The sequence below is a fragment of the Excalfactoria chinensis genome, chromosome 12 (genome assembly GCF_039878825.1).
Source record: "Excalfactoria chinensis isolate bCotChi1 chromosome 12, bCotChi1.hap2, whole genome shotgun sequence".
In the NCBI taxonomy this organism is placed as follows: Eukaryota; Metazoa; Chordata; class Aves; order Galliformes; family Phasianidae; genus Excalfactoria; species Excalfactoria chinensis.
In genome coordinates, this window is record NC_092836.1 from 678,717 (window position 1) to 696,841 (window position 18,125).

General features: G+C 51.4%; 1 protein-coding gene across 1 annotated transcript; it reads right to left on the minus strand.

The window, feature by feature from the left end:
* Nucleotides 1–679: 679 nt before the first annotated feature.
* On the minus strand, nucleotides 680–3,524 carry CAV3 (caveolin 3). The gene is made up of 2 exons (XM_072347487.1): nucleotides 3,410–3,524; nucleotides 680–1,021 (listed from the first exon to the last, which is right to left on the minus strand). Exons 1-2 carry the CDS (start codon nucleotides 3,521–3,523, stop codon nucleotides 680–682), a joined length of 456 nt encoding a protein of 151 aa, XP_072203588.1. The 5' UTR covers nucleotide 3,524.
* Nucleotides 3,525–18,125: the final 14,601 nt, after the last annotated feature.

Here is an 18,125-nt window from a genome sequence, read left to right on the forward strand (position 1 = left end):
AACCACTGGGGGACACCAACCATGACCTTAAAGGGCCAAAGGGAAACAGCAGGGTGGTGTGTGCTGCTTGTGGGGCTGTGATGGGAGGTGGTGGGAGGTGGGCTGGGATTTGGCTCAGGGTGGGAACAAGCGGAACAATGGCAACACATTGAAAAGAATATAATTCCAACATGGTTTTCAGTTATTTTTATTCCAACAAAAAATCTTTACAAAAGTACCTGTGATAAAGTGTTTTCAGAAACTTTTTTTTTTTTTCCCCTACAAACATCCAAATATCTTTTTTTACATGTAACTGCAGCCACCCTGAGGCGCAGTGCTGTGCAGCATCAGTGCTACGTTCCTGAGGGCAGCAGAGCTCCGTGACCCCACAGCAGGGCAGCACACACAAACTGTGCCTCTCTCCGTGGCATCGCACTGGGAGGGACTTTGACCTCAAGTACTTATTGGGAGCTGAGGGAAGAATAAATTGAGAATAATATCTGAACAAAGAGACCTCCCGGGCCCTGGTTCAGCACAGCACTTCGGGTCAGTGCCAATAGAGCACACAAGGTGCCTCTTGTGTCCTTGTCATCCCAAGGACAGCTGTGTGCAAAGCCCCAGAGCAGCGGCAGAGACCCGATGGGTGCACTGTGGCTGCTGAGGGCCCGGCACAGCACAGTGGTTGTGGTGCTGCTGGGATTTAGGTTTCTTTCCGCAGCACAACCCTGACATTACTGCAGATCTTGGAGAGCGCCTCAAAGAGTGGATCGCAGAAGGTGTGGATGCAGAGGGAGTAGATGCGGCTGACACACTGGATCTCGATCAGGTAGCTCTTGATGCAGGGCACCACTGCCCAGATGTGGCAGAAGGAGATGAGGGCGAAGAGGAAGCCCCAGACCACAGCCAGGGGGATGCCCAGCACGGCTGAGAGCAGCCGGTAGCACCAGTACTTGCTGACAGTGAAGGTGGTGTAGCTGCTTTTCCAGATACCATCAAAGCTGTACGTCCCCACGGGCTCAGCTATCACATCCTCGAAATCCACCTGGCATGGGACGGAAGGAGGGAGTGTTGGCACAAGGCAAGTTGCAGGAGCTGCTGTGTGCGGGGACAGCTCGGTGGGAGGGAGTAGTTCCCATCACAGGGTGGGCACAGATGCCATGCCCAGGTTGGAGGGGCCTCGTGCCCAGCACTATACTGTGCCCATAGGCACCAGACATGGCCATGAGCAGGGATAGGCACAGCCATACTTAAGGAAGCCAGAACCCATTCCTATGGTTTGTTATTTTTTTTTGGCATTTGAGGACATAGGCTGCCTGCATGCAGGAGGTGCTTGAGCTAATAAAACCCCGTGGTCCTCCTGATTTATGATTTTTTTATTATACATTTGGAGGTGAGATACCCAGTTCTGTCTGTTTGCATTCTGCTGAAGAGGGAGGGACCAGCGTGGCTGTGTCCTTACAGGGATATAATTGCTATACATAGCCATTGAGAACATCTCTGCATTGCAAATATTCCTAAAAGCTTCTGAACCATGCACAAACCCTGCTGTGGTGGAACTCATTTTTAGGGAACGTGTGAACCAAACCATCTTGGTACTTCAAAAGATGTATCTTTCCTTGGTTAGGCTGACATGTCTACTCATACATTTATGTCCAACTGCAACATCCCTTCTGTTTTTGGAAGCACTTTGATCATAAGATCATTCTGGATCACCTTTAATTTCCTGAGGCTGGCACCAGGGCAGAAACTGACATGGGCTGGGAAAGAACAGCCCCATGGGGGGCGAGAGGGTGGGCACAGGTGAGCAGCCCCAACCACTCCCAGACCCTGCCCAGCTGAGATCCAAACAGATCCCAGCTGCTTGGCCAGCTCATCAGGAGATAGTGAAGGCAGCAGCAGGCTATAAGAAGGAGTCTGTTGTCCATCTCTCTTCCTTTTGCTTCCTGTGTATCAGGAGGGGCTACTGAGGTGAGATGGGGCACAAGCTGAATCCTGAGCTGAGCTCTGCCCCACAACATTCAGGGAGTGCCCCCAGGCACTGCCTGCACATTGTGCTGTGCCATGGCCAGGAGGAGACTGGAGGCTTCTAGGCTTTGCCAAGTGCTGCTGCCATGAGTGGCAAGAGTTTGCTGCCTGCAGGTAAGTGCCCTTCTGCCTGTCTGGCTGCTGCCTCTCCCTGCAGGGCTTTGATGTATGCCCAGGGTGTTTCCTTGTGTGCTGCTGCCCACTGAGGAGAGGCTTTGGCTGCCTGTGTTGCTGCTGGGGCCATGGCTGTGCCTCTCCCTGCCCAGCTTATCATCCAGGCTATTTTTGGGGCTGGAAGAATGTGAGGTGGCTTCAGTGAATACTTGGAAAGCTTTCAGAGCAGAGGAAGTAGTGTAATTATGTGAGTTGGTGGGCTGGGAAATCTTCCACAGGGCTTTTAGAGCTCGAGAAAGAAAAAGGGGTGGGTAGGATGGGAATGGCTTGTGGTCGGGGAGAGGGGCCTGTTCCAGGTGTTGGGTGCTGCTTCTGCACTGCATCCCCTTCCCACAGCTGGCTCGTATCCCCAGCAGCCCTGCAGCACAACCCTGGGCAGTGATCAGGGCCCGGAGGTACACCTCACCCCAGCAGAGTGCCCATCTATGGCTGTCACTACGCAGCCCCTCAGGGCGCTGCCTGGGGTTTCAGCTGGAATACAAAGCGTTTCAGCACACAAATGCTTTTCAGCAGTGCCATCGAGGTCACAGCTTGCTCAGAAGTTTTTGCAGGCAGCATGGGCTGTGCCATCCCTCCTGGTATGCTGCTCACTTTGATCTCACAATAGTTTTAATAAAACCCATCCCTCTCCTGCCCTACTTTGGGCCAAACTTATCTCGGTATAAGTCTAACAAATCCCATTACGTGACTGACAGAGCAGACAAGTTTCAGTGGTCAGTGTTTAGGAAGAGGCTTTCCTTTTCCTTCCCTTCTTTCCCCTTTTCAGAGCTGTGTGCTCCTTTTGATCAAAAATAGAGGCAGGTTGCTGCACCCTGTGCTGGCATGCAGGGGAAACGGTCTTCTTCCAAACAGCACAGTGCTTATCTCAGTCCTCTGCTGCTCAGACAGCCAAACATTAGCAGCTTCTTCCCCATTTTTTTTTTCCAGGGTTCTCTTTCAAGCAGTGCTATGGGCTGACCCCATTTTATTTTTGGCTTCCCACTGCTGTGACCAGTGAGAACAGCCTCATATGTTTTCAGGTCCGTGCAGATGGGCAGTGCATTCAAAGAATGGAACTACAGCATCAATGAGGCCGTGTGCACTGTGGGCCCAGGGTCTCAGGCTTTCCCCTCCCCACCATCCACAGTGCAGCCCCTGGCCCTTGTAGCAGCATTTGAAGCTCTGGCTGCTTTCACAATGTGCAATGGGAAGGGAGCTACTCTCCTAAAAGCAGTGCTCAGGAAGGCATTACCTTTACAACGTCTTCGTTGATCTGCTTTGGATCCCTGTTCACCAGGTCAATCTCCTTGGTGTGCTGGTCCTTGATGATGATCCTCTCCTCCAGCTCCCTCTGTTCCTCAGCCATGGCTCTGGTGCTGCAGGGCTGGGGCAGATCAGAGGGCAGGCTGTGAGAGCTGAGCAGCTGCCCCACACCCTGGCTGCGCTCCAGGCTAAAATTAATGTTGCGCCGCCTTGGTGCCCTTAAAGGGGCTGTGCTGGAGGGACCCTATGGCCTGGGGAGGCTCTGGGGGCTGTGACATATCCTTGGCTAAATCTGCTATGGCCGTAGTTTGTAGGAGGTGTTCTCAGCACACATTATGTGGGTGAGACACTGGAGCAGGTTGCAGGCGAGCAACCTGGTCTAGAGGGAGATGTCCCTGCCTATAGCAGGGGGTTGGAACTAGGTGATCTTAAAGGTGACTTCAAACCCAAGCTATTCTATGAGACAGAAGCAAAATGGGTGTGAAGTAACTGTGCAAATTGGTGAGGGTAAGTGGCACTGGTAGGGATGGGATAAATGCTGTGAGGAGAATGAATGGGGGGTGCTGGGCAGATGGCAGCCCTGGCTACTGCATTGGGGTGGGCTTCAATAACCCCATCCTGACAATGGGCATTCAAGCAGAAGGACTCAGCTGAGCTTTCACCAAAGCTGAACATGGAGATGGACAGTGATGGGTGCTGCTCCAGGGGCTCTGGAGGTGAGGAGTGTGATAACCATCTTATGGAGAAGAAATGCTGCTTGACTGGAGCCCAGCGCTGGATTTAGGAGTGCAGCTGCTGTGTGGTGGGGAGCTGCATCTGCTCTGCTCTGCCCCATGCTACTGCCCACCCACCAGTGCAGGGGTGCTTCAGTAGGGCAGCGTGGGGCCTGCAGAGCTGGTACAGAGCTGGGTGCAGCCTCATGCCCTGCAGTGTGCGTCATACTCTGCCTTTGGGCTGCTGCTGGGTGCTGCAGGCATGTGTCTCTGGTGTCCCGGGCGTGGGAGGAGGAATATGAGCTGAGCTGTCTGTGTGCAGCCAGCAGCCACCTGAGGTAGTGCTGGGAGCTGCTTGTGGGGTTATAAATAGGTTGGGGTGCTGTCAGAGTGAAAGTGGGACACCACACAAGTTATGATGCGCAGCTGGCAATGGTTGAACAATAAGGTTGGTTTGTTAGCTCCTGGTTGCCACTGATTGCTGAATTGCCACGTGTAGGCAATAGCATATTTGATGCCTGCCTGCCCTGCTGGAGGAAGGGGCTGATGCAGAATGCTGCTATGCTGCACCCAGAGCACACTAAAGTTCTAAGCTTTCCATTTGGGATATTTGCTAGATCTAACAGATTCCCCTCTGCATAAACCAAGCTCCCATTGCCCCCTCCTCTGCCTCTCCCCCAGGTTGGCCCTACATGGTCACGGAGAACATTTTGTTTCCTAAAGTGATTATCAAGACCTGAGCTGGCCTGAGGGCTGCAGGGACCTTGCTGTGAATTCAGAAGCCTTCTAGAGGTCAGCAAAATAACCTGCTGCTTAGAACCAGACAGTGAAACAGATTTATCTAGAGCAGGGTGGAAGAAAGCAGAAATAAAGCCCGGAGAAATCAAAGCTCTGTGGAAAGAAACAGATGAACAGCGGGGAAAAGCCGTACTGGAAATCGGGGCAGGGGAAGAGCCAGTGCCCGCCCCAGCTTGGTCTGTGTCACGGGATTGGGAGTGGGAGGAAATGAGCAGAGCTGTTGCAATTGAGTGGAAGCTGTCACCAGGTGGGTTGGAGCACAAGGGCCTGGTGCTGCTTGCAGTGCTTGGAGCAGAGCTCTCATCTTTTCTAAAAAGAAAATCAAAGGCTCCTTTTCATGTCTTCCTCCCCTGAGCTCCTTTGGGCTGTCTCTCTGCTGCAGGTGGGAGCTCAGCGTGTGGGGTCTGGTGGGGCTGGGTTGGATCCTGCTGCTCAGACTGGGTGCCAGGGAGTGTGAGGGCTGCAATGGGGGCTTCGTGGCACGGCCAAAATGAGTGGCTCCTCAGCAAAAGTTTGGGGAGGAGCTCTGTCAAGTGCAATGTCAATTAAAATTAAATTTTGCTGAAGTGGAAGTACAGAAAAACACTCATTTATCATTTGAGTCTCCTTTGTTAGTTTCACATCAAAGCAGATTGCCCTTTAAAGGAGAGCAAAACCTGTGGTGTTTGTACACACACGAGGGCATGTATTCAATTTCCAAGTCATTCTCCATTCCTGCCTGCATTACAGATGCTCAGGTGGGTGCTGTGTGCCACAGGTGTCAGGAGCAGAGGGACAGTTCTGGGAGCCACTCAGCACAGAGCAGGGAAAAGGCCTGCAGTCAGCAATTCTCCCTTTGCTTGAATGATTATGAGATTCCTTTGGTTCAGATGTGCATGTCCTGGCTCTCATGGGGCTGCAGTCAGAGCAGGTCGGTGCTGGTGGTGTGACAAAGCACCCAGTGGCTGTGAGAGGCTCTGTGTGAATGTGGGACATGGGCTGGCAATGGGCACCCAGGTACTGCATGTTGTGCTGGGTTTGATCGGCCCAGTGCAATGGGCATTATAGGAAACATGTACAGCTGTATTTCTTGTGCCATAGCAGCTCAGCAGGCACTAACTGAGCCCATGGCTTCTAGCTGTATCCTACTTCCTAATCACATCCTTATGGCCATGGACAAAGCTGTGTTTTAAATGTTGAATAAATGTCCTGTGTCAGGTTGGAAGAGAATATGAAGTGAACCAGGTTCTGGAGAAGTCAGGGTGCCTCAGCAACACAGCTGCTCCTTCTGTGTTCTCAGCTGTGGGGTCCTGGCTGGTGCTGAAGGGTTGGTGAGCCCTGGGGGCTGTGCTGGGAGAACAGAGGGTGCTGGGCACTGCTGAGCCTGTGCCCTGCTCTGCCCTGCCTGTGTTCTCAGCTGCTCTCGGTTGCAGCGCTTATCTCTCTCCTCGGTACTCTAAATTCTTCTGGATTTTCATTTTAAAATAGCCTTGCTTTGGCTTTACCTTATCTAGTGAGACCTTCTCTTGATTTATCACTTGTGTCATACCCAATTGGGTGCTCCTATATAATCAGATTTAACCAGTTTGTGTACAGCTGATGAGATCTGGGGTCCTATCTCACCATTGGCTATTAATTCTGGTGTGTGAGGCTTGATTATTTTTTTCCTTTAATCAAAACCCATGCAGCCATAGAATAATGCTTTCCCTTTCAGCCGAGGTGCACTGCTGCAATCTGTGAGTCTGGGCTCAGGTAGTGAGGAGGGACAGTACCAGTGCATGTATGATTGTGGTCACTGCTCAGGTAGGAGTTTTGCATTGTGCTGTGGTGAATGCAGTCAGAAACCTGGCAGTTAAAGCTGTCTGGCAAGCACATGATCCCCCATAGCACCTGGGAATCACTTTGTTACTACGGTAGGAATATCTGATAATTCCAGCCCAGGAGGATGTGTGGGGCTCTCTTGCCCATATGCTGGTAGAGATATTTGTGGAGATATGTGGCCCAAGGATGGGTGCCAGGAGCCCAGCCCTTCTCCAAAGGCAGCTAGGGTAAGTTGAGCTTTGAGTAAAACACTATGTGAAGTGTTTGTACAAGGCAGCCAAAAATAAAATGCAAACCTGTAAAGCAAGGCATGTTACCACTCATAAATAAGGGAAGATGCTGCTTTTTGGGTGATGTCATTGCAGAGATGTGCGGGGTGCTGCTTGCAGAGCTGATCGATGTGGTGGCGTACTCAGAAGGCTCCTGGTGCATACAAATCAAATTGCCCTTTCCAGCCCTGGAAGGGAGGTTAGGCCCTTAGTAACAGCAGGGAATACAGAGGCCTATTTCGAGCACCAGGAGCTTTGCACATGAAAGGTTTCAGCTGCTTTTCCCTCTGTTCCTGCTCCTGACCTATTGTAGCTCTGCCCCACAGCAGCTGCCCAGAAGCTAAATATTGTGATGGCCCCAGGTGCCCAGCCATGTGCTGGCTGCTTCTCCCCAAAATAGCAGTGGTAGAAACAAGGCTGCTGGACATGTGGGGCTCCTGCAGCTCCAGCGGGACCTGGGTGGGTGCTGAGCTGAGCAGGGAAGTCTTGGGAGGATTTCTGTCCCCTCAGAGTGCACTGCTGGCTGCTGAATGCAGTGCTAAGGTCATGGCAGCTGCAGCCCCATGGGAAGTGCTGCCCACAGCCTCGGGGGATGCTCTGTGCACAGCAGAGCAGCTCAGAGGGCACTGCCCAGACTGAGTGTAGCTGCAAACTTTGCCCAGATCTGTGAGGCTGTACGGTCACCCAGACTTTAAGATCTGCTACGTGTGACAGGAACCTCACTCTGTGGGAGCCCCTGTGAGGGCCCACCTGGGGGGGGGACAGAAGGGGCAGCTCCTGAGTGAGTTGGAGGTGCTGTTGCTGCTTGGAATTTAAAGCTCAGCACCTTCTGCCATGCTGTGGAGGTTGAGTGATGCAGCAGCAGATCAGGCACACGCCTCACACCATGGAGAGATGTGTTTTTTTTCAGTGCTTCAATATATGGTTTTCAACCTGATTTACTGCCTGGGAAGATGGGTTTTGGAGCAGCAATGAGACTTGGTTATTGCTAGAGCCTGGTGTCAGCTATGCTCCAATTCCTGTCCTCGATAACAGCACCACGAGTGATTTCTCCTCAGCCCCCGCAGGGCCCACGGCTGCTGTTAATGTTGCACAGAGCTGGGGGCACGATGGGGGCTGCTGTGGGAATGGTGGGGCTTCCCGGTGCAGATGGTGTGCTGCTGCTGCTGCCCTCCTGCACCTCACTTCCATATCCCTGCAGCACCTGGAGGTCTGCACTGCAGCCAGGTCTGCTAAGCACTGACTGCTTGCAGGGAGCAGCACCAATGAAGGCCCGGATCTCCTGGGAGGTGTGAAATTGTGCCCAGAGGAACCGTTACCTCAGTATTTTTTTTTCTGCTAAACCTCAGTTACTGAAAAGAACCCACGTGCCTTGAGCAAACGTTGTGACATTTTGTTATTCACACATCGCATGATAAGAGAGTCGTTTTAGGGACTGCGGTGCATGATTTGTTTACTTTGGATGTCAGTACAGATTTGGCCTTTGGAGGAAGCACAGTAACTCTGTAGGAATGTGGATGCTCTCATGTCCACTGGAGCATGGCCAGGACCTGGTACCCAGTGTGTGGTGTTTTGAGGCAGACAGGGCATGTGGGGCCATCTGGAGTGTATAGAAACCAGGTGGTTTTGCTAGAGTCTGCTCAAGAAGGGCTGTGAAGTTAAAGATGTGTCAAGTCTTTAAATGGAGAACCACAGCATCACGCAGCACCCTGCTGTGCCCAGGTGCCCGTGGCTCTTTTTCATGTCTCTGTGATGGATAGCTGTTCTGCAAGCCTTGCTGTGCTCTATTCATAGGAACATATTGGCTTCAAGGCACGACAGTGAAGGCTGCAAAAATGGAGCTTTCTCCTTGTCTGTTTGTATCCAAGAGCCAACAGCTGTGCTGTGCTGGGCCCTGTCCTGCACTGGTGTTCTATGAGTGGGCTGTGCTTCATGCTGCAGCTTTCCAGGAGCTACCCCAGGCCATTTGCATTTTTATGGGTGTTGGCTGCCCAGGACTATTTATGACAGCAGAATTGACTGAATTAATATTCATAGGCTTCCCCCAGCTATATGCTATAAATTGTGGTGGCTGTGGCAGCATGCCCTTGCTCAAACCACAGCAGTTCCTTAGGTGGTGTTGGATGATATTTGTGCATTAATTTAAGATTTCTTGAAGGAGCTCTGTGCTCCTGGGGCAAATGGGAGCTGTGCCATCACTTTGGGGATGGGAGCGAATCTTCTGGTTGTGGGATGATGTGGGAGATGTGGACTAAAAGCTGTGCGGTGCTGGGCCTACTGCAGGCATGTGGGCCCTCAGAGTGCTCCTGGGGACTGAGGTGGCCCTTTGTCCCTGAGCTATTGGACAACAGAGACATGGGATGCGCTCATTGGCAGAGCTCTTCTGGGCTAGTGTGTGTGTAAATCCCTCATTGGAACCAGTATCCTTATGTGGAAGAAAGTGATGCCGCTCTTCTTCCACACGCTATTTCTGGTGCTCTCTAAAGTCATGCCCAAGACTTGCTGGTATGTCATGAAAATGCTCTCTCTTTGAGGGGAAAGCAGCGCCAGTGTCAGAAAAATAGATACTCTAATAGCCATGTGATTGAATAAATGTTATTCTTTCCCTTCTTTTTGTAATAAGAAAAGGAATTTCATAAAGAAAGCTTTGGCACCACAAGGACTGACATCTACCACTGCTTAAGCCACAGAGCTCAGATGTGGAAAGGAGAAAACTGCACATCCCTGATGGAAGCAGCAAGCAAAGCATGGCAGAGCCGCCTGGTGCTGTGCCACAGCTGTGGAGTCTTGTGAAGCCAGCCAATGCTGTTGGTTGCAGATGCCCTCCTTCCAACGCACAGCATTCCCTGACAAGGCCTTGAGGTGGACATTGGCTGGAGCTGCTCTGTGATGAGCAGTGCCTGGTAGAGAGATTGTCCTTGATAGGGTTTAAAATAGCATGGCTACAGGTCTGGAAATGGAACGGCTTGAGAAGTCTGAGGTGCAGTTTAAAAAGAATTTGAGCTGTCAAAAGCAGAAAAGGGCATTTGAAAACATAACACTCTGTTTTCCCAGTTACTTGTGCAACCAAATCAGCTCACCCATGTGTCATCTACAGTCTGAGTCCTTTTATAGTAAAAACAAATCTTGGAGGGACTCAGGGCCAAACGTTGCTTTTCTTGAGCAGGGAGTCAATCTACACTGTTGGCATCACTTCTAGTGCTGCAGAGCTATCAAATCTGGACTGAAGTCTGGAGATGTGAGGGCGGTTGGCACCTTTGGAGCTGGGCTGCAGTCCTGCCACCTTGCAGCGAGGCTCTGTGCATCCCCAGCACGGCCCTGGCTAGCATCGTGTTGTGGTGCATGGCATTGGCTGGGCAGGGCGTGTGGTACATGATGGGTCTAACATGCCCTGATGCACATTGCCTGCTGCTTCTGCTGGAGGGTTTCATGCAGCCCTGTGGGCAGTGGGGAAAGGGCTTTGAGTAGCAAATGTGTCAGGACCAGTGACAGGAATGGGGAAGCTGCTGGCCTGGCATGGCTAGAATCACAGAATCATTAATGTTGGAAGAAACCCCTAAGGTCACCCAGTCCAACTGGCAGCCCAACCTGGAATCCACAAGGTAAAGAAATTCAGCAGTGAGCAAAAAGCAGAGCAGGGTGGGCTGGTGCTGGCTGTGCAGCAGAGCTGGCTGCTCCTCGTCTGCTGCTGAGCACCCCTGCCCCCTAGGGGGCTTTCCATGCCAGTCCTGTAGGGCTTCCGTGCTTCTGAAAGAGCAAATGTGAAGCGCTGTACTTGGAGGGTTACTTTTTCTATATCTGCTGCAGCAACAGAATACTCATTCTAGCAGGAGTCAATCAGCTTAATTTCTTCAGCATTAGAGTGAAGGAAGATGGGGAGATGTGTCCTAAAACTGTCTTTTTCATAGTAATACTCAAACAAGGAATATGTGACCCTGTGAGACAAAACAGGCCTGGCCTTGGACCAGGACCCAGCTGGCTCCAGAGGGGATGGATCAATGCTGATGAAGGCTGTTGTGCCTCAGGTGCAGGTGGTGGCCAGGTGCTCTTTAAAAGAGGAAAAAGAGATTAAGCAGCAGGAGGAGGAGGAGGACAGGGCGGGTCCAGAGCCCCGGCAGTGAGATGTGCTGCACCGAGGGGACACAGACATCGATTCTGGGGAGGTTTCCCTAAATCCGTACATAGATGGAACTGCAATTGTGGCGCTGGCGCTCAGAAGCGTCCTGCGGATGGGGAGCGCAGCGCCGTTCAGTGCTGCTGCCGACGGGCGGCCCCGCAGCGCCCCCTGGCGGCGACATTCTGCGCCACAGCCGCTCCAGGCGGAAGGCGGAGTGGACGTCGCTGAGCGGCGCGGAGCGCGGGGCTGTTGGTGCTGCACGGGGACGAAACTCGGAGTCTGATCTCTGCAGCACGGCCTGTGTGGGTCGGTCAGTGCCCGCACACACCCAACTCGCTGCTGCTGGTTTTGCTCTCCCCCCTTTTTTTAAAATTGGTTTTATAAAATAATATATTACTTGCATACATGATGAGCTGTGCTGTATCTTCTACATGCAGTATAATATATATATATAATATATATTTGTGCTGTATAATTTGTGCTATATGCAGTCTGAGGTGATTCCCCTTTGCTGGGTGCAGCCCAGGCAGGACCCCTCTGTAGCTACAGTAGTACCTCTGTGCACACACCTTAAACGAAGCATGGAAGTTGCTAATAAATCTGATGATTTCATGCAATTTAAAACTTCCAGGAGACACGTTTACTGTGCATGCCCAAACCACCTGCTGTTCCCCAGCACCCCATGTCCCTGAGGGCACAGCCACCTCCACAGAGCCTGCTGCCTAAGTTGCTGCTGTGGGGCTGAGCACTGGGGCTGGCTGTGCCACCAGCTGTGAGCTGCATTAGACCCACATTCAGCCCACGTGTGTTGCCACGATGGGCTCTGCGGTGTCAGCTGGGTGCTGCTGCTGGGCAGGGGCAGCAGCCAGAGCTCTGTCTGTTCTTCTTGGTGGGCTTCTGTTGGTAGTGCCCATTCTGACAGTTGGTTTTACTTGTTAGGCTGCTTTTTTTTTTTTTTTTTTTTTTTTTTTTTTTTTTTTTTTTCCTTGCAGTTTTATTTATTGCTTCTTCCCTTTGTGTCTTAATGATAAGAGAAGATAACTGTGGTTCTGGCAGGAAGCATTGTTTAAGGGTTAGCGCTCTGGCTTGGCAAGAGCCTGCTTTACTGTTTGGAATACTCTGGTGCATGTGTGTGCACACTGGGTGGGCAAGGTGCCATGAAGAATGACTGATACCCATCCAAAAGAGCTAAGCCCAACTGTGGGGATAAAATGGGGCAGAAAAGTTTATTCCGTGTGGGCCAAGGCCAGGTGCTCCCTGAGACACACACCCGGCTGCTGCCATCCCCCTGGGCAGTGCCCATAGGATGCATCTGTCCTATCCCTATGGGATGCTCCAGCCAAATGATTGTGTCCTTGGGCCATCCACTGCTGCAACTCTGTTGGGAGAAGGTCCAATCGGTGAGAGGAAGGCAGTGCTGCTCACTTGGGTCCAAAGAAAAGTCTAAGGTGGGGCTCATATTTAACAGAATGCTCCTTATTTGAAATACCTCTCACGATGGCGGCTGTAAGCTTATGCCCTTGCCTGTATATTCTTCATTAGATGCTAATATGGTGCCTGAAGAAACTCTAATGATGTGGTGCCTCTGTGAAATATTGCTGTCACTGATGGTACTGGAGAGTAATTGAGTTCTGAGGTTCCTTAATTTGTGAATGAAAAGAGCTTTGATTAGCTTAAGAAATAATGATGCTGCAGGAAGTTTGCTTAATCAGATGAAGAAAGAATGATTCAGTGCAGTTCTGGGGACAGTGCGTGCTGCCATTGCTGGCTGTGGTGGTGGGGGTGGCGGCTTGACTGATGGCGACCAAAGATGGAACTTTTCCACACTTTTGGCTGCAGGTTCAATCCTAAATCCATTGGTTTATCAGGTGTGAGTGACTACCACGTCTGCTGCATGCACTGTGTGTTCTGCTGGCTGCTTCAGGGCATGCAGAGCTGCATTCCCACTGCACAGCACAGGGCTGCTGTGCTGAGCTGAGCTTCCTAGTGTTGGTCAAAGCCCATCTCAGTCTTACTGCTGCTTTAAAGCAGAGCTGTGTGTTTGTGTTTATGCACTGTTGTGATTTCCAGCACCACCACCATAGCAACTTGTGTGCTGTTGACTTATTTGCTCCAGATCTGGGATATTTTTGTCTGTTCATTTAAACCATTTCTGTTGGATTTGAACTTGGTACTTAGGCTCTTATCTCCATCTTTTGTTGTCAATGTTGTGTTGTTGTTGTTGTTGTTTTTTAATCCTTTCCACATTACAAATAAGTGATCAGGTTCTATTTGTAGCACACAAAGAAGTGCAGTACGCCCTGGAATTAACATGAAGGATTTGCTGCAGTAGTTGCAATAAGAACTGTGGTTTAACCTGGTGGGTGGCTCAGCACCACTCAGCTGTTCACTCACCTCCCCTTCCCAGAGGAGAATTGGGGGAAAAAAACAAGTAGAACTTGTGGGCTGAGATAAACTATTAATTAAGATTGAGAAAAGGAAAAGGTTAACAGTGATGACAATACGTCTATGTAGGTATGTAACAAGCGATGCATACACAATTGCTGACCACCCCTGACTGATGCCCAGCTCGCCCTCTTCCCCCCCCCCAAGCAGCAGGAGGAAGAGAGCAGAATCCCACCCCTTTCTACTCTCCTTCCCCATGATGTCACACAGCATGGAACGTCCCTTTGGCCAGGCTGGGTCAGCTGTCCTCATTGCGTCCCCTCCCTGCCCCTTGTGACCCCATAGTAGGGCAGTGGGAAATAGTGAGTGTCCTTGGCTGCATGCAGCACTGCTGTGTTACCAACTGTGTTACCAACACTGCTCCTAAAACCAAAGCACCGCATCATGCAGACCCTCTGGAGAAAAACAACTCCATCCCAGCTGAATCTAAGGCAGAATGAGCAGCGGGGCATTTCCAACACAGCACGTGGCTGCTGGTTTTCATGGAAAGAAACCCGGGGAGGTGAATTTGGGCTCCTGGGGGGAAGGAGCTCTCAGATTTGAGCCTGGTGAAAGATGCTGGCGGCTCAGTGCCGGCCGGAGGTGCGAGTTGCGATGTGCGCTGTTCTCCCCACGCTCCCACACAGGTGGAATTTCTGTACTCAGCCGCTGTGCTGTGAGCCGTCATTGGAGGGAAGGCCCGGCAGCGGCACAGGGTGTCAGTGTTGCTCCATGGCAGCGCCGTGCAGGGAGCTGCCTCTGCGGGCTGTGCTCGGGGCCGCCGAGCTTTAGAGCCGGGGAATTGCCGGGCCGTTGTTTTTTCCAATGGGGAACGTGAGAGACTTAGGAAATGATCTGCAGGTGGTGAAGGAGGAAGGTGCTGCTCTGTTTTGTTGAAGCGACTCCATTAAGTTCGAGACAGCGGAGGTGGTACTTAGTGCATGAGGACTGCGAGTTCCTGCGGGAGCCGAGTCACTCCTCGGTGAGTGTTTCAGATCCCATCTATGAGCTCTGGAACCCGGGGCTCCCACGTAAATGGCCATCGCTCGTGGCTGTGCAAGAAGGAGCTGCGCTGTTGGTAGTTCTGCTTTTGCTTGTGGCTCTGTTTCTTCTGTAAGTTGTCTGCATAGCTGGGTAAGCAGAGAGGCTCCAAGAAACCTCCCAGGCTGAGCAGTGCTGTGCTGCTCTGACAAGGTGGCAGTGAGCCCTTATGGGTGTGGAGTAGCTGGCACCCAGCAGTGGCACCGGTGCTGGTCCCATAGGAGCACTGCCAGCACAGTGCCCACAGCCTCTCCTACAGTGAAGAGGTATAGTTAATTATAGCTAATTAATGAGTGAACTTTGGGCAGGAGGCACGGTGAGAAGTTGGGAAGTGTAACCAATTCCATCATTTATTTAGAGGTGATCTTCAGCAAATGACAAAGCAGTTGTAATTGCCAAGTGAAATACCAGGGAAACAATCTCACAGGGATGTTCTGAAGGCTGCAGGTAGCTGTGACTGTTACTGTTTCTTTTCCCTTTTGGAGCCCTGACGAATGTTACCTGATATCATGATTTCTCTCTTAGAAGCTGATTTTGAATGAACGTTATGATTCCATTCCATCTGATTCCTGCTAGGATGTGGCATTCTCTGTTGCTTCCGTTAAAACACAAACACAGAATTTCAGCTAGAACATGCTGTCTTTTTGCCAACAGGGAAGACAAGAGCTCCCATTAAAATGAGAGTAAATTGAAAGACCAAACTAAACTTAGAGGGAGACAGCTTAATTTTCCATGTGGTCTGTCAAAGCTGGTTCTTTGGCAGATTTATGTCTTCAAGCCTGATTCCAGCCTATAATTTCCAGTTCTCAGCACCAAAAGCAGCTTGCCCACCACCCCAAGCATCTTTTCACTGCATGGGAAAGCAGGTGCAGGGAATGTCCTGCTGTGACAGACCCTTGGCACTATGCAGCAGCTCCAGGCTGCCTTCTGCCGGCTTCTTCCTTGCTGTTTCATTTCTGGAGCTTGCTATTGGCTGCAGATCCAGCATCTTTTGGAGAAGAGGAATGTTAATGTGCAGCCAGTGCCTGCCTGGGGTACCCAACATGGGGCTGCCTAGTTGGTGGGAGGGGAATGAGGCACCGTTGCTCCTCCCCAGGGTACGTGTGTCTCAGAGCTGGGACAAGCCCTGCTAAGCACAGGGCTGTGGGGAGAGATTTCCTGCACTGGGCGCTTTCCTTTCTTGTTTTCTGTCATTAAATGATGCCTATTGTCAGCCATTCTCCAGCTATGCAGTTTTTAACTTTCTTTTCCTGCTTTGTTTATCAGTTCTCCAGGTTTACTACATAAACTATAACAATATATTTTAAAATCTATCCAATTATCAATTTTAGGTGGGAAGGATTCAATTTTAAAGCACGTGGTACCATCCCTTGATGGGTACTTCTGCCAATGTGAAAAGTACCATCTAAGAGCGAAGGGCTCTTGGGGCATGCACTGCAGGTGATGCCCTCAGTGGCTGTGGGATTGGGATCCTCACCCCTCTCCTTGTATTTTTTCAGCACACACCTTACAGCACCTCTCTTACAAAACCTGTGGGAGAGCTGCAGGACCGGGGCTCAGTGCTGCTCTTGTGTTTGCAGCACAGACAAAGATGAGGCAATCGACTCAGAGAAGTTCAGAAATGGGCAGAGGAACAGAAAGACCCCGATACTCCTGTTTAAAAAGAAACTGCACCACCCTCCTGTCCTCCCCTGTGACTCTGCATCCATCTTGTGCTGTATGGAGCCTGCAGGGGCGATGCTGGCAGGACTGAGCAGGTCAGTGTGTGGCTGGGGAGCACTGAATGCCCCTGGTGTTTGTCACTGAGATGGTGGCTGGGCTGCCATGGGAAAGCATGGCAGGGGGCTGGGAATCTTGTGAAAGAGAAAGAGTTGTTCTGCCAGCTTAAATGGGATGGTGAAGGAGGAGAGCAACATGTGGAACATGGGGGAAAAGCATTGTAGCAGGGGCTGACACATTTTAGGGTATGTGGGTAGGAAATTACTTCGTAAAGGCAGTGTTTTCCAATGCTGTTTCCAAATGAAAAGAAGTTTTTAATGTACAAAGAGAGGGGATGAGTGCACCCGTTTGTGCAGGGAGATGTAGGAGCAGAGCTGGGCACAGCTCCTGGGGGCTGCACTCCTATGCAGAGCTTTGCAGCACTGTGGGGGAAGCAGCAGCTTCAGGAGGAGCCTGCAGTGGTGGTGTGATACAGGGGCTGTCAGGCTGCATGTGTGCTTGTGCTGGAAGGGTGCTTGAGTGCACCAGCAATGCTCACATGGTGCTTTGCGTATCGCTGCTGTTATCTGCAAATGGGCTCTCCTGCTCACATCAAGTGGTCAGCATGGAAGTGTGGCAGATGCAGCACATCTGCATGGCTCTCTCTGGAGGGTTCTGCACTGCTGGTATCACTCTGCGGGGACTGCTGATGGCTCTGCAGCAAAAGGAAGCACAGGCACTAACAGCCTTTGTGTTGCAACACACGTTTAAAGGGGATTTTGGATGCCTGGTTTTGTATTGGCTGCTCACCCAGGATGTGCCTGGCACAAGGGTGCTGGGCAGCCAGGCTCATCCATGGTGCCACAGTGCATGCTCTGCACACAATGCAGAGTACTGTACCCCAGATCCAGCTATGGGGCAGTCAGAGGGCTTGGGTACTGCTTCACAGCAGCACACAGGAGCTTGTCTTGCCTTGCTTTGAAGGGCTACGTGTAGGTGAGCAGTGAGTCAGGCTGCCACTGCACCCTTGGGGGGACCTTGCAGCTGGGCAACAAAACCATTCAGAGACCCAAACTTCTGCAGTGTCAGCATAGCAATGGGTGTTGCTTGATGCACACGGAAGGTGTGTTGTTAAGAAAAACAAGAGAAAGCACATCAGGAGATGTCAGTGCTCCCAGGTGCCAGGCAGCTCGCTGGGCTGGGAGCACGGAGCTGTGGAAGACCACACAGCACCATTACAGCAAAGGGGGATGAAATGTGGGTGCTTTTCTTTTGACTCACAAACAGTGATGGACCAGACAGTTTGGATAAGCAATCCAAATAGCCTAAATAATCATTGGGCCAGATTCCTTTGGGACTGAGCAGTTGCTAGTGGTTGTTCAGAAACAAATATAAAACCCACTTCATCCTCATGGAGTCATTTCTGAAGCACAAGATAAACTGCATCCTCCGCTGCTGCCAGGGTGGGAGCACAAACAGTGTTCTCTTGGACACCACGCCCCGATGCCACCATTAGGGCACCTGGGGCAGGAGCTGGCTCTGGCTGTATTGCCATGCCCATGGGATGCTGCAGCCGCCCCACAGCTTACCTGGCTGAGAAAGGGTTTGAGAGCAGCACTGGGCAGTGACAATCAGCCAGAGAGGACGTCAGCCCCTCCTGCGCTCTGAGAGTGCCTCTGTGTGAGCATCATCAGATGGAGCACCCCCATATGGAACATCTCTGTAAAGAGCAGCCTTGTGTGAGCAGCTCCATATGGAGAACCCCTGGTGTGAACACTTCTGTATGGAGCAGCCCTGGAGGAAGCATGCCTGTATGGAGCAAGTCTGTATGAGCCTTCCTGAAGG

Bases quoted from the DNA above. Each gene is read 5' to 3' on its own strand.
- CAV3 (XM_072347487.1), bottom strand. From the start codon at position 3,523: ATGGCTGAGGAACAGAGGGAGCTGGAGGAGAGGATCATCATCAAGGAC. The intron at 1,022-3,409 runs GTAATGCCTTCC...GTCCCATGCCAG, and splicing joins TCAACGAAGACGTTGTAAAG to GTGGATTTCGAGGATGTGAT.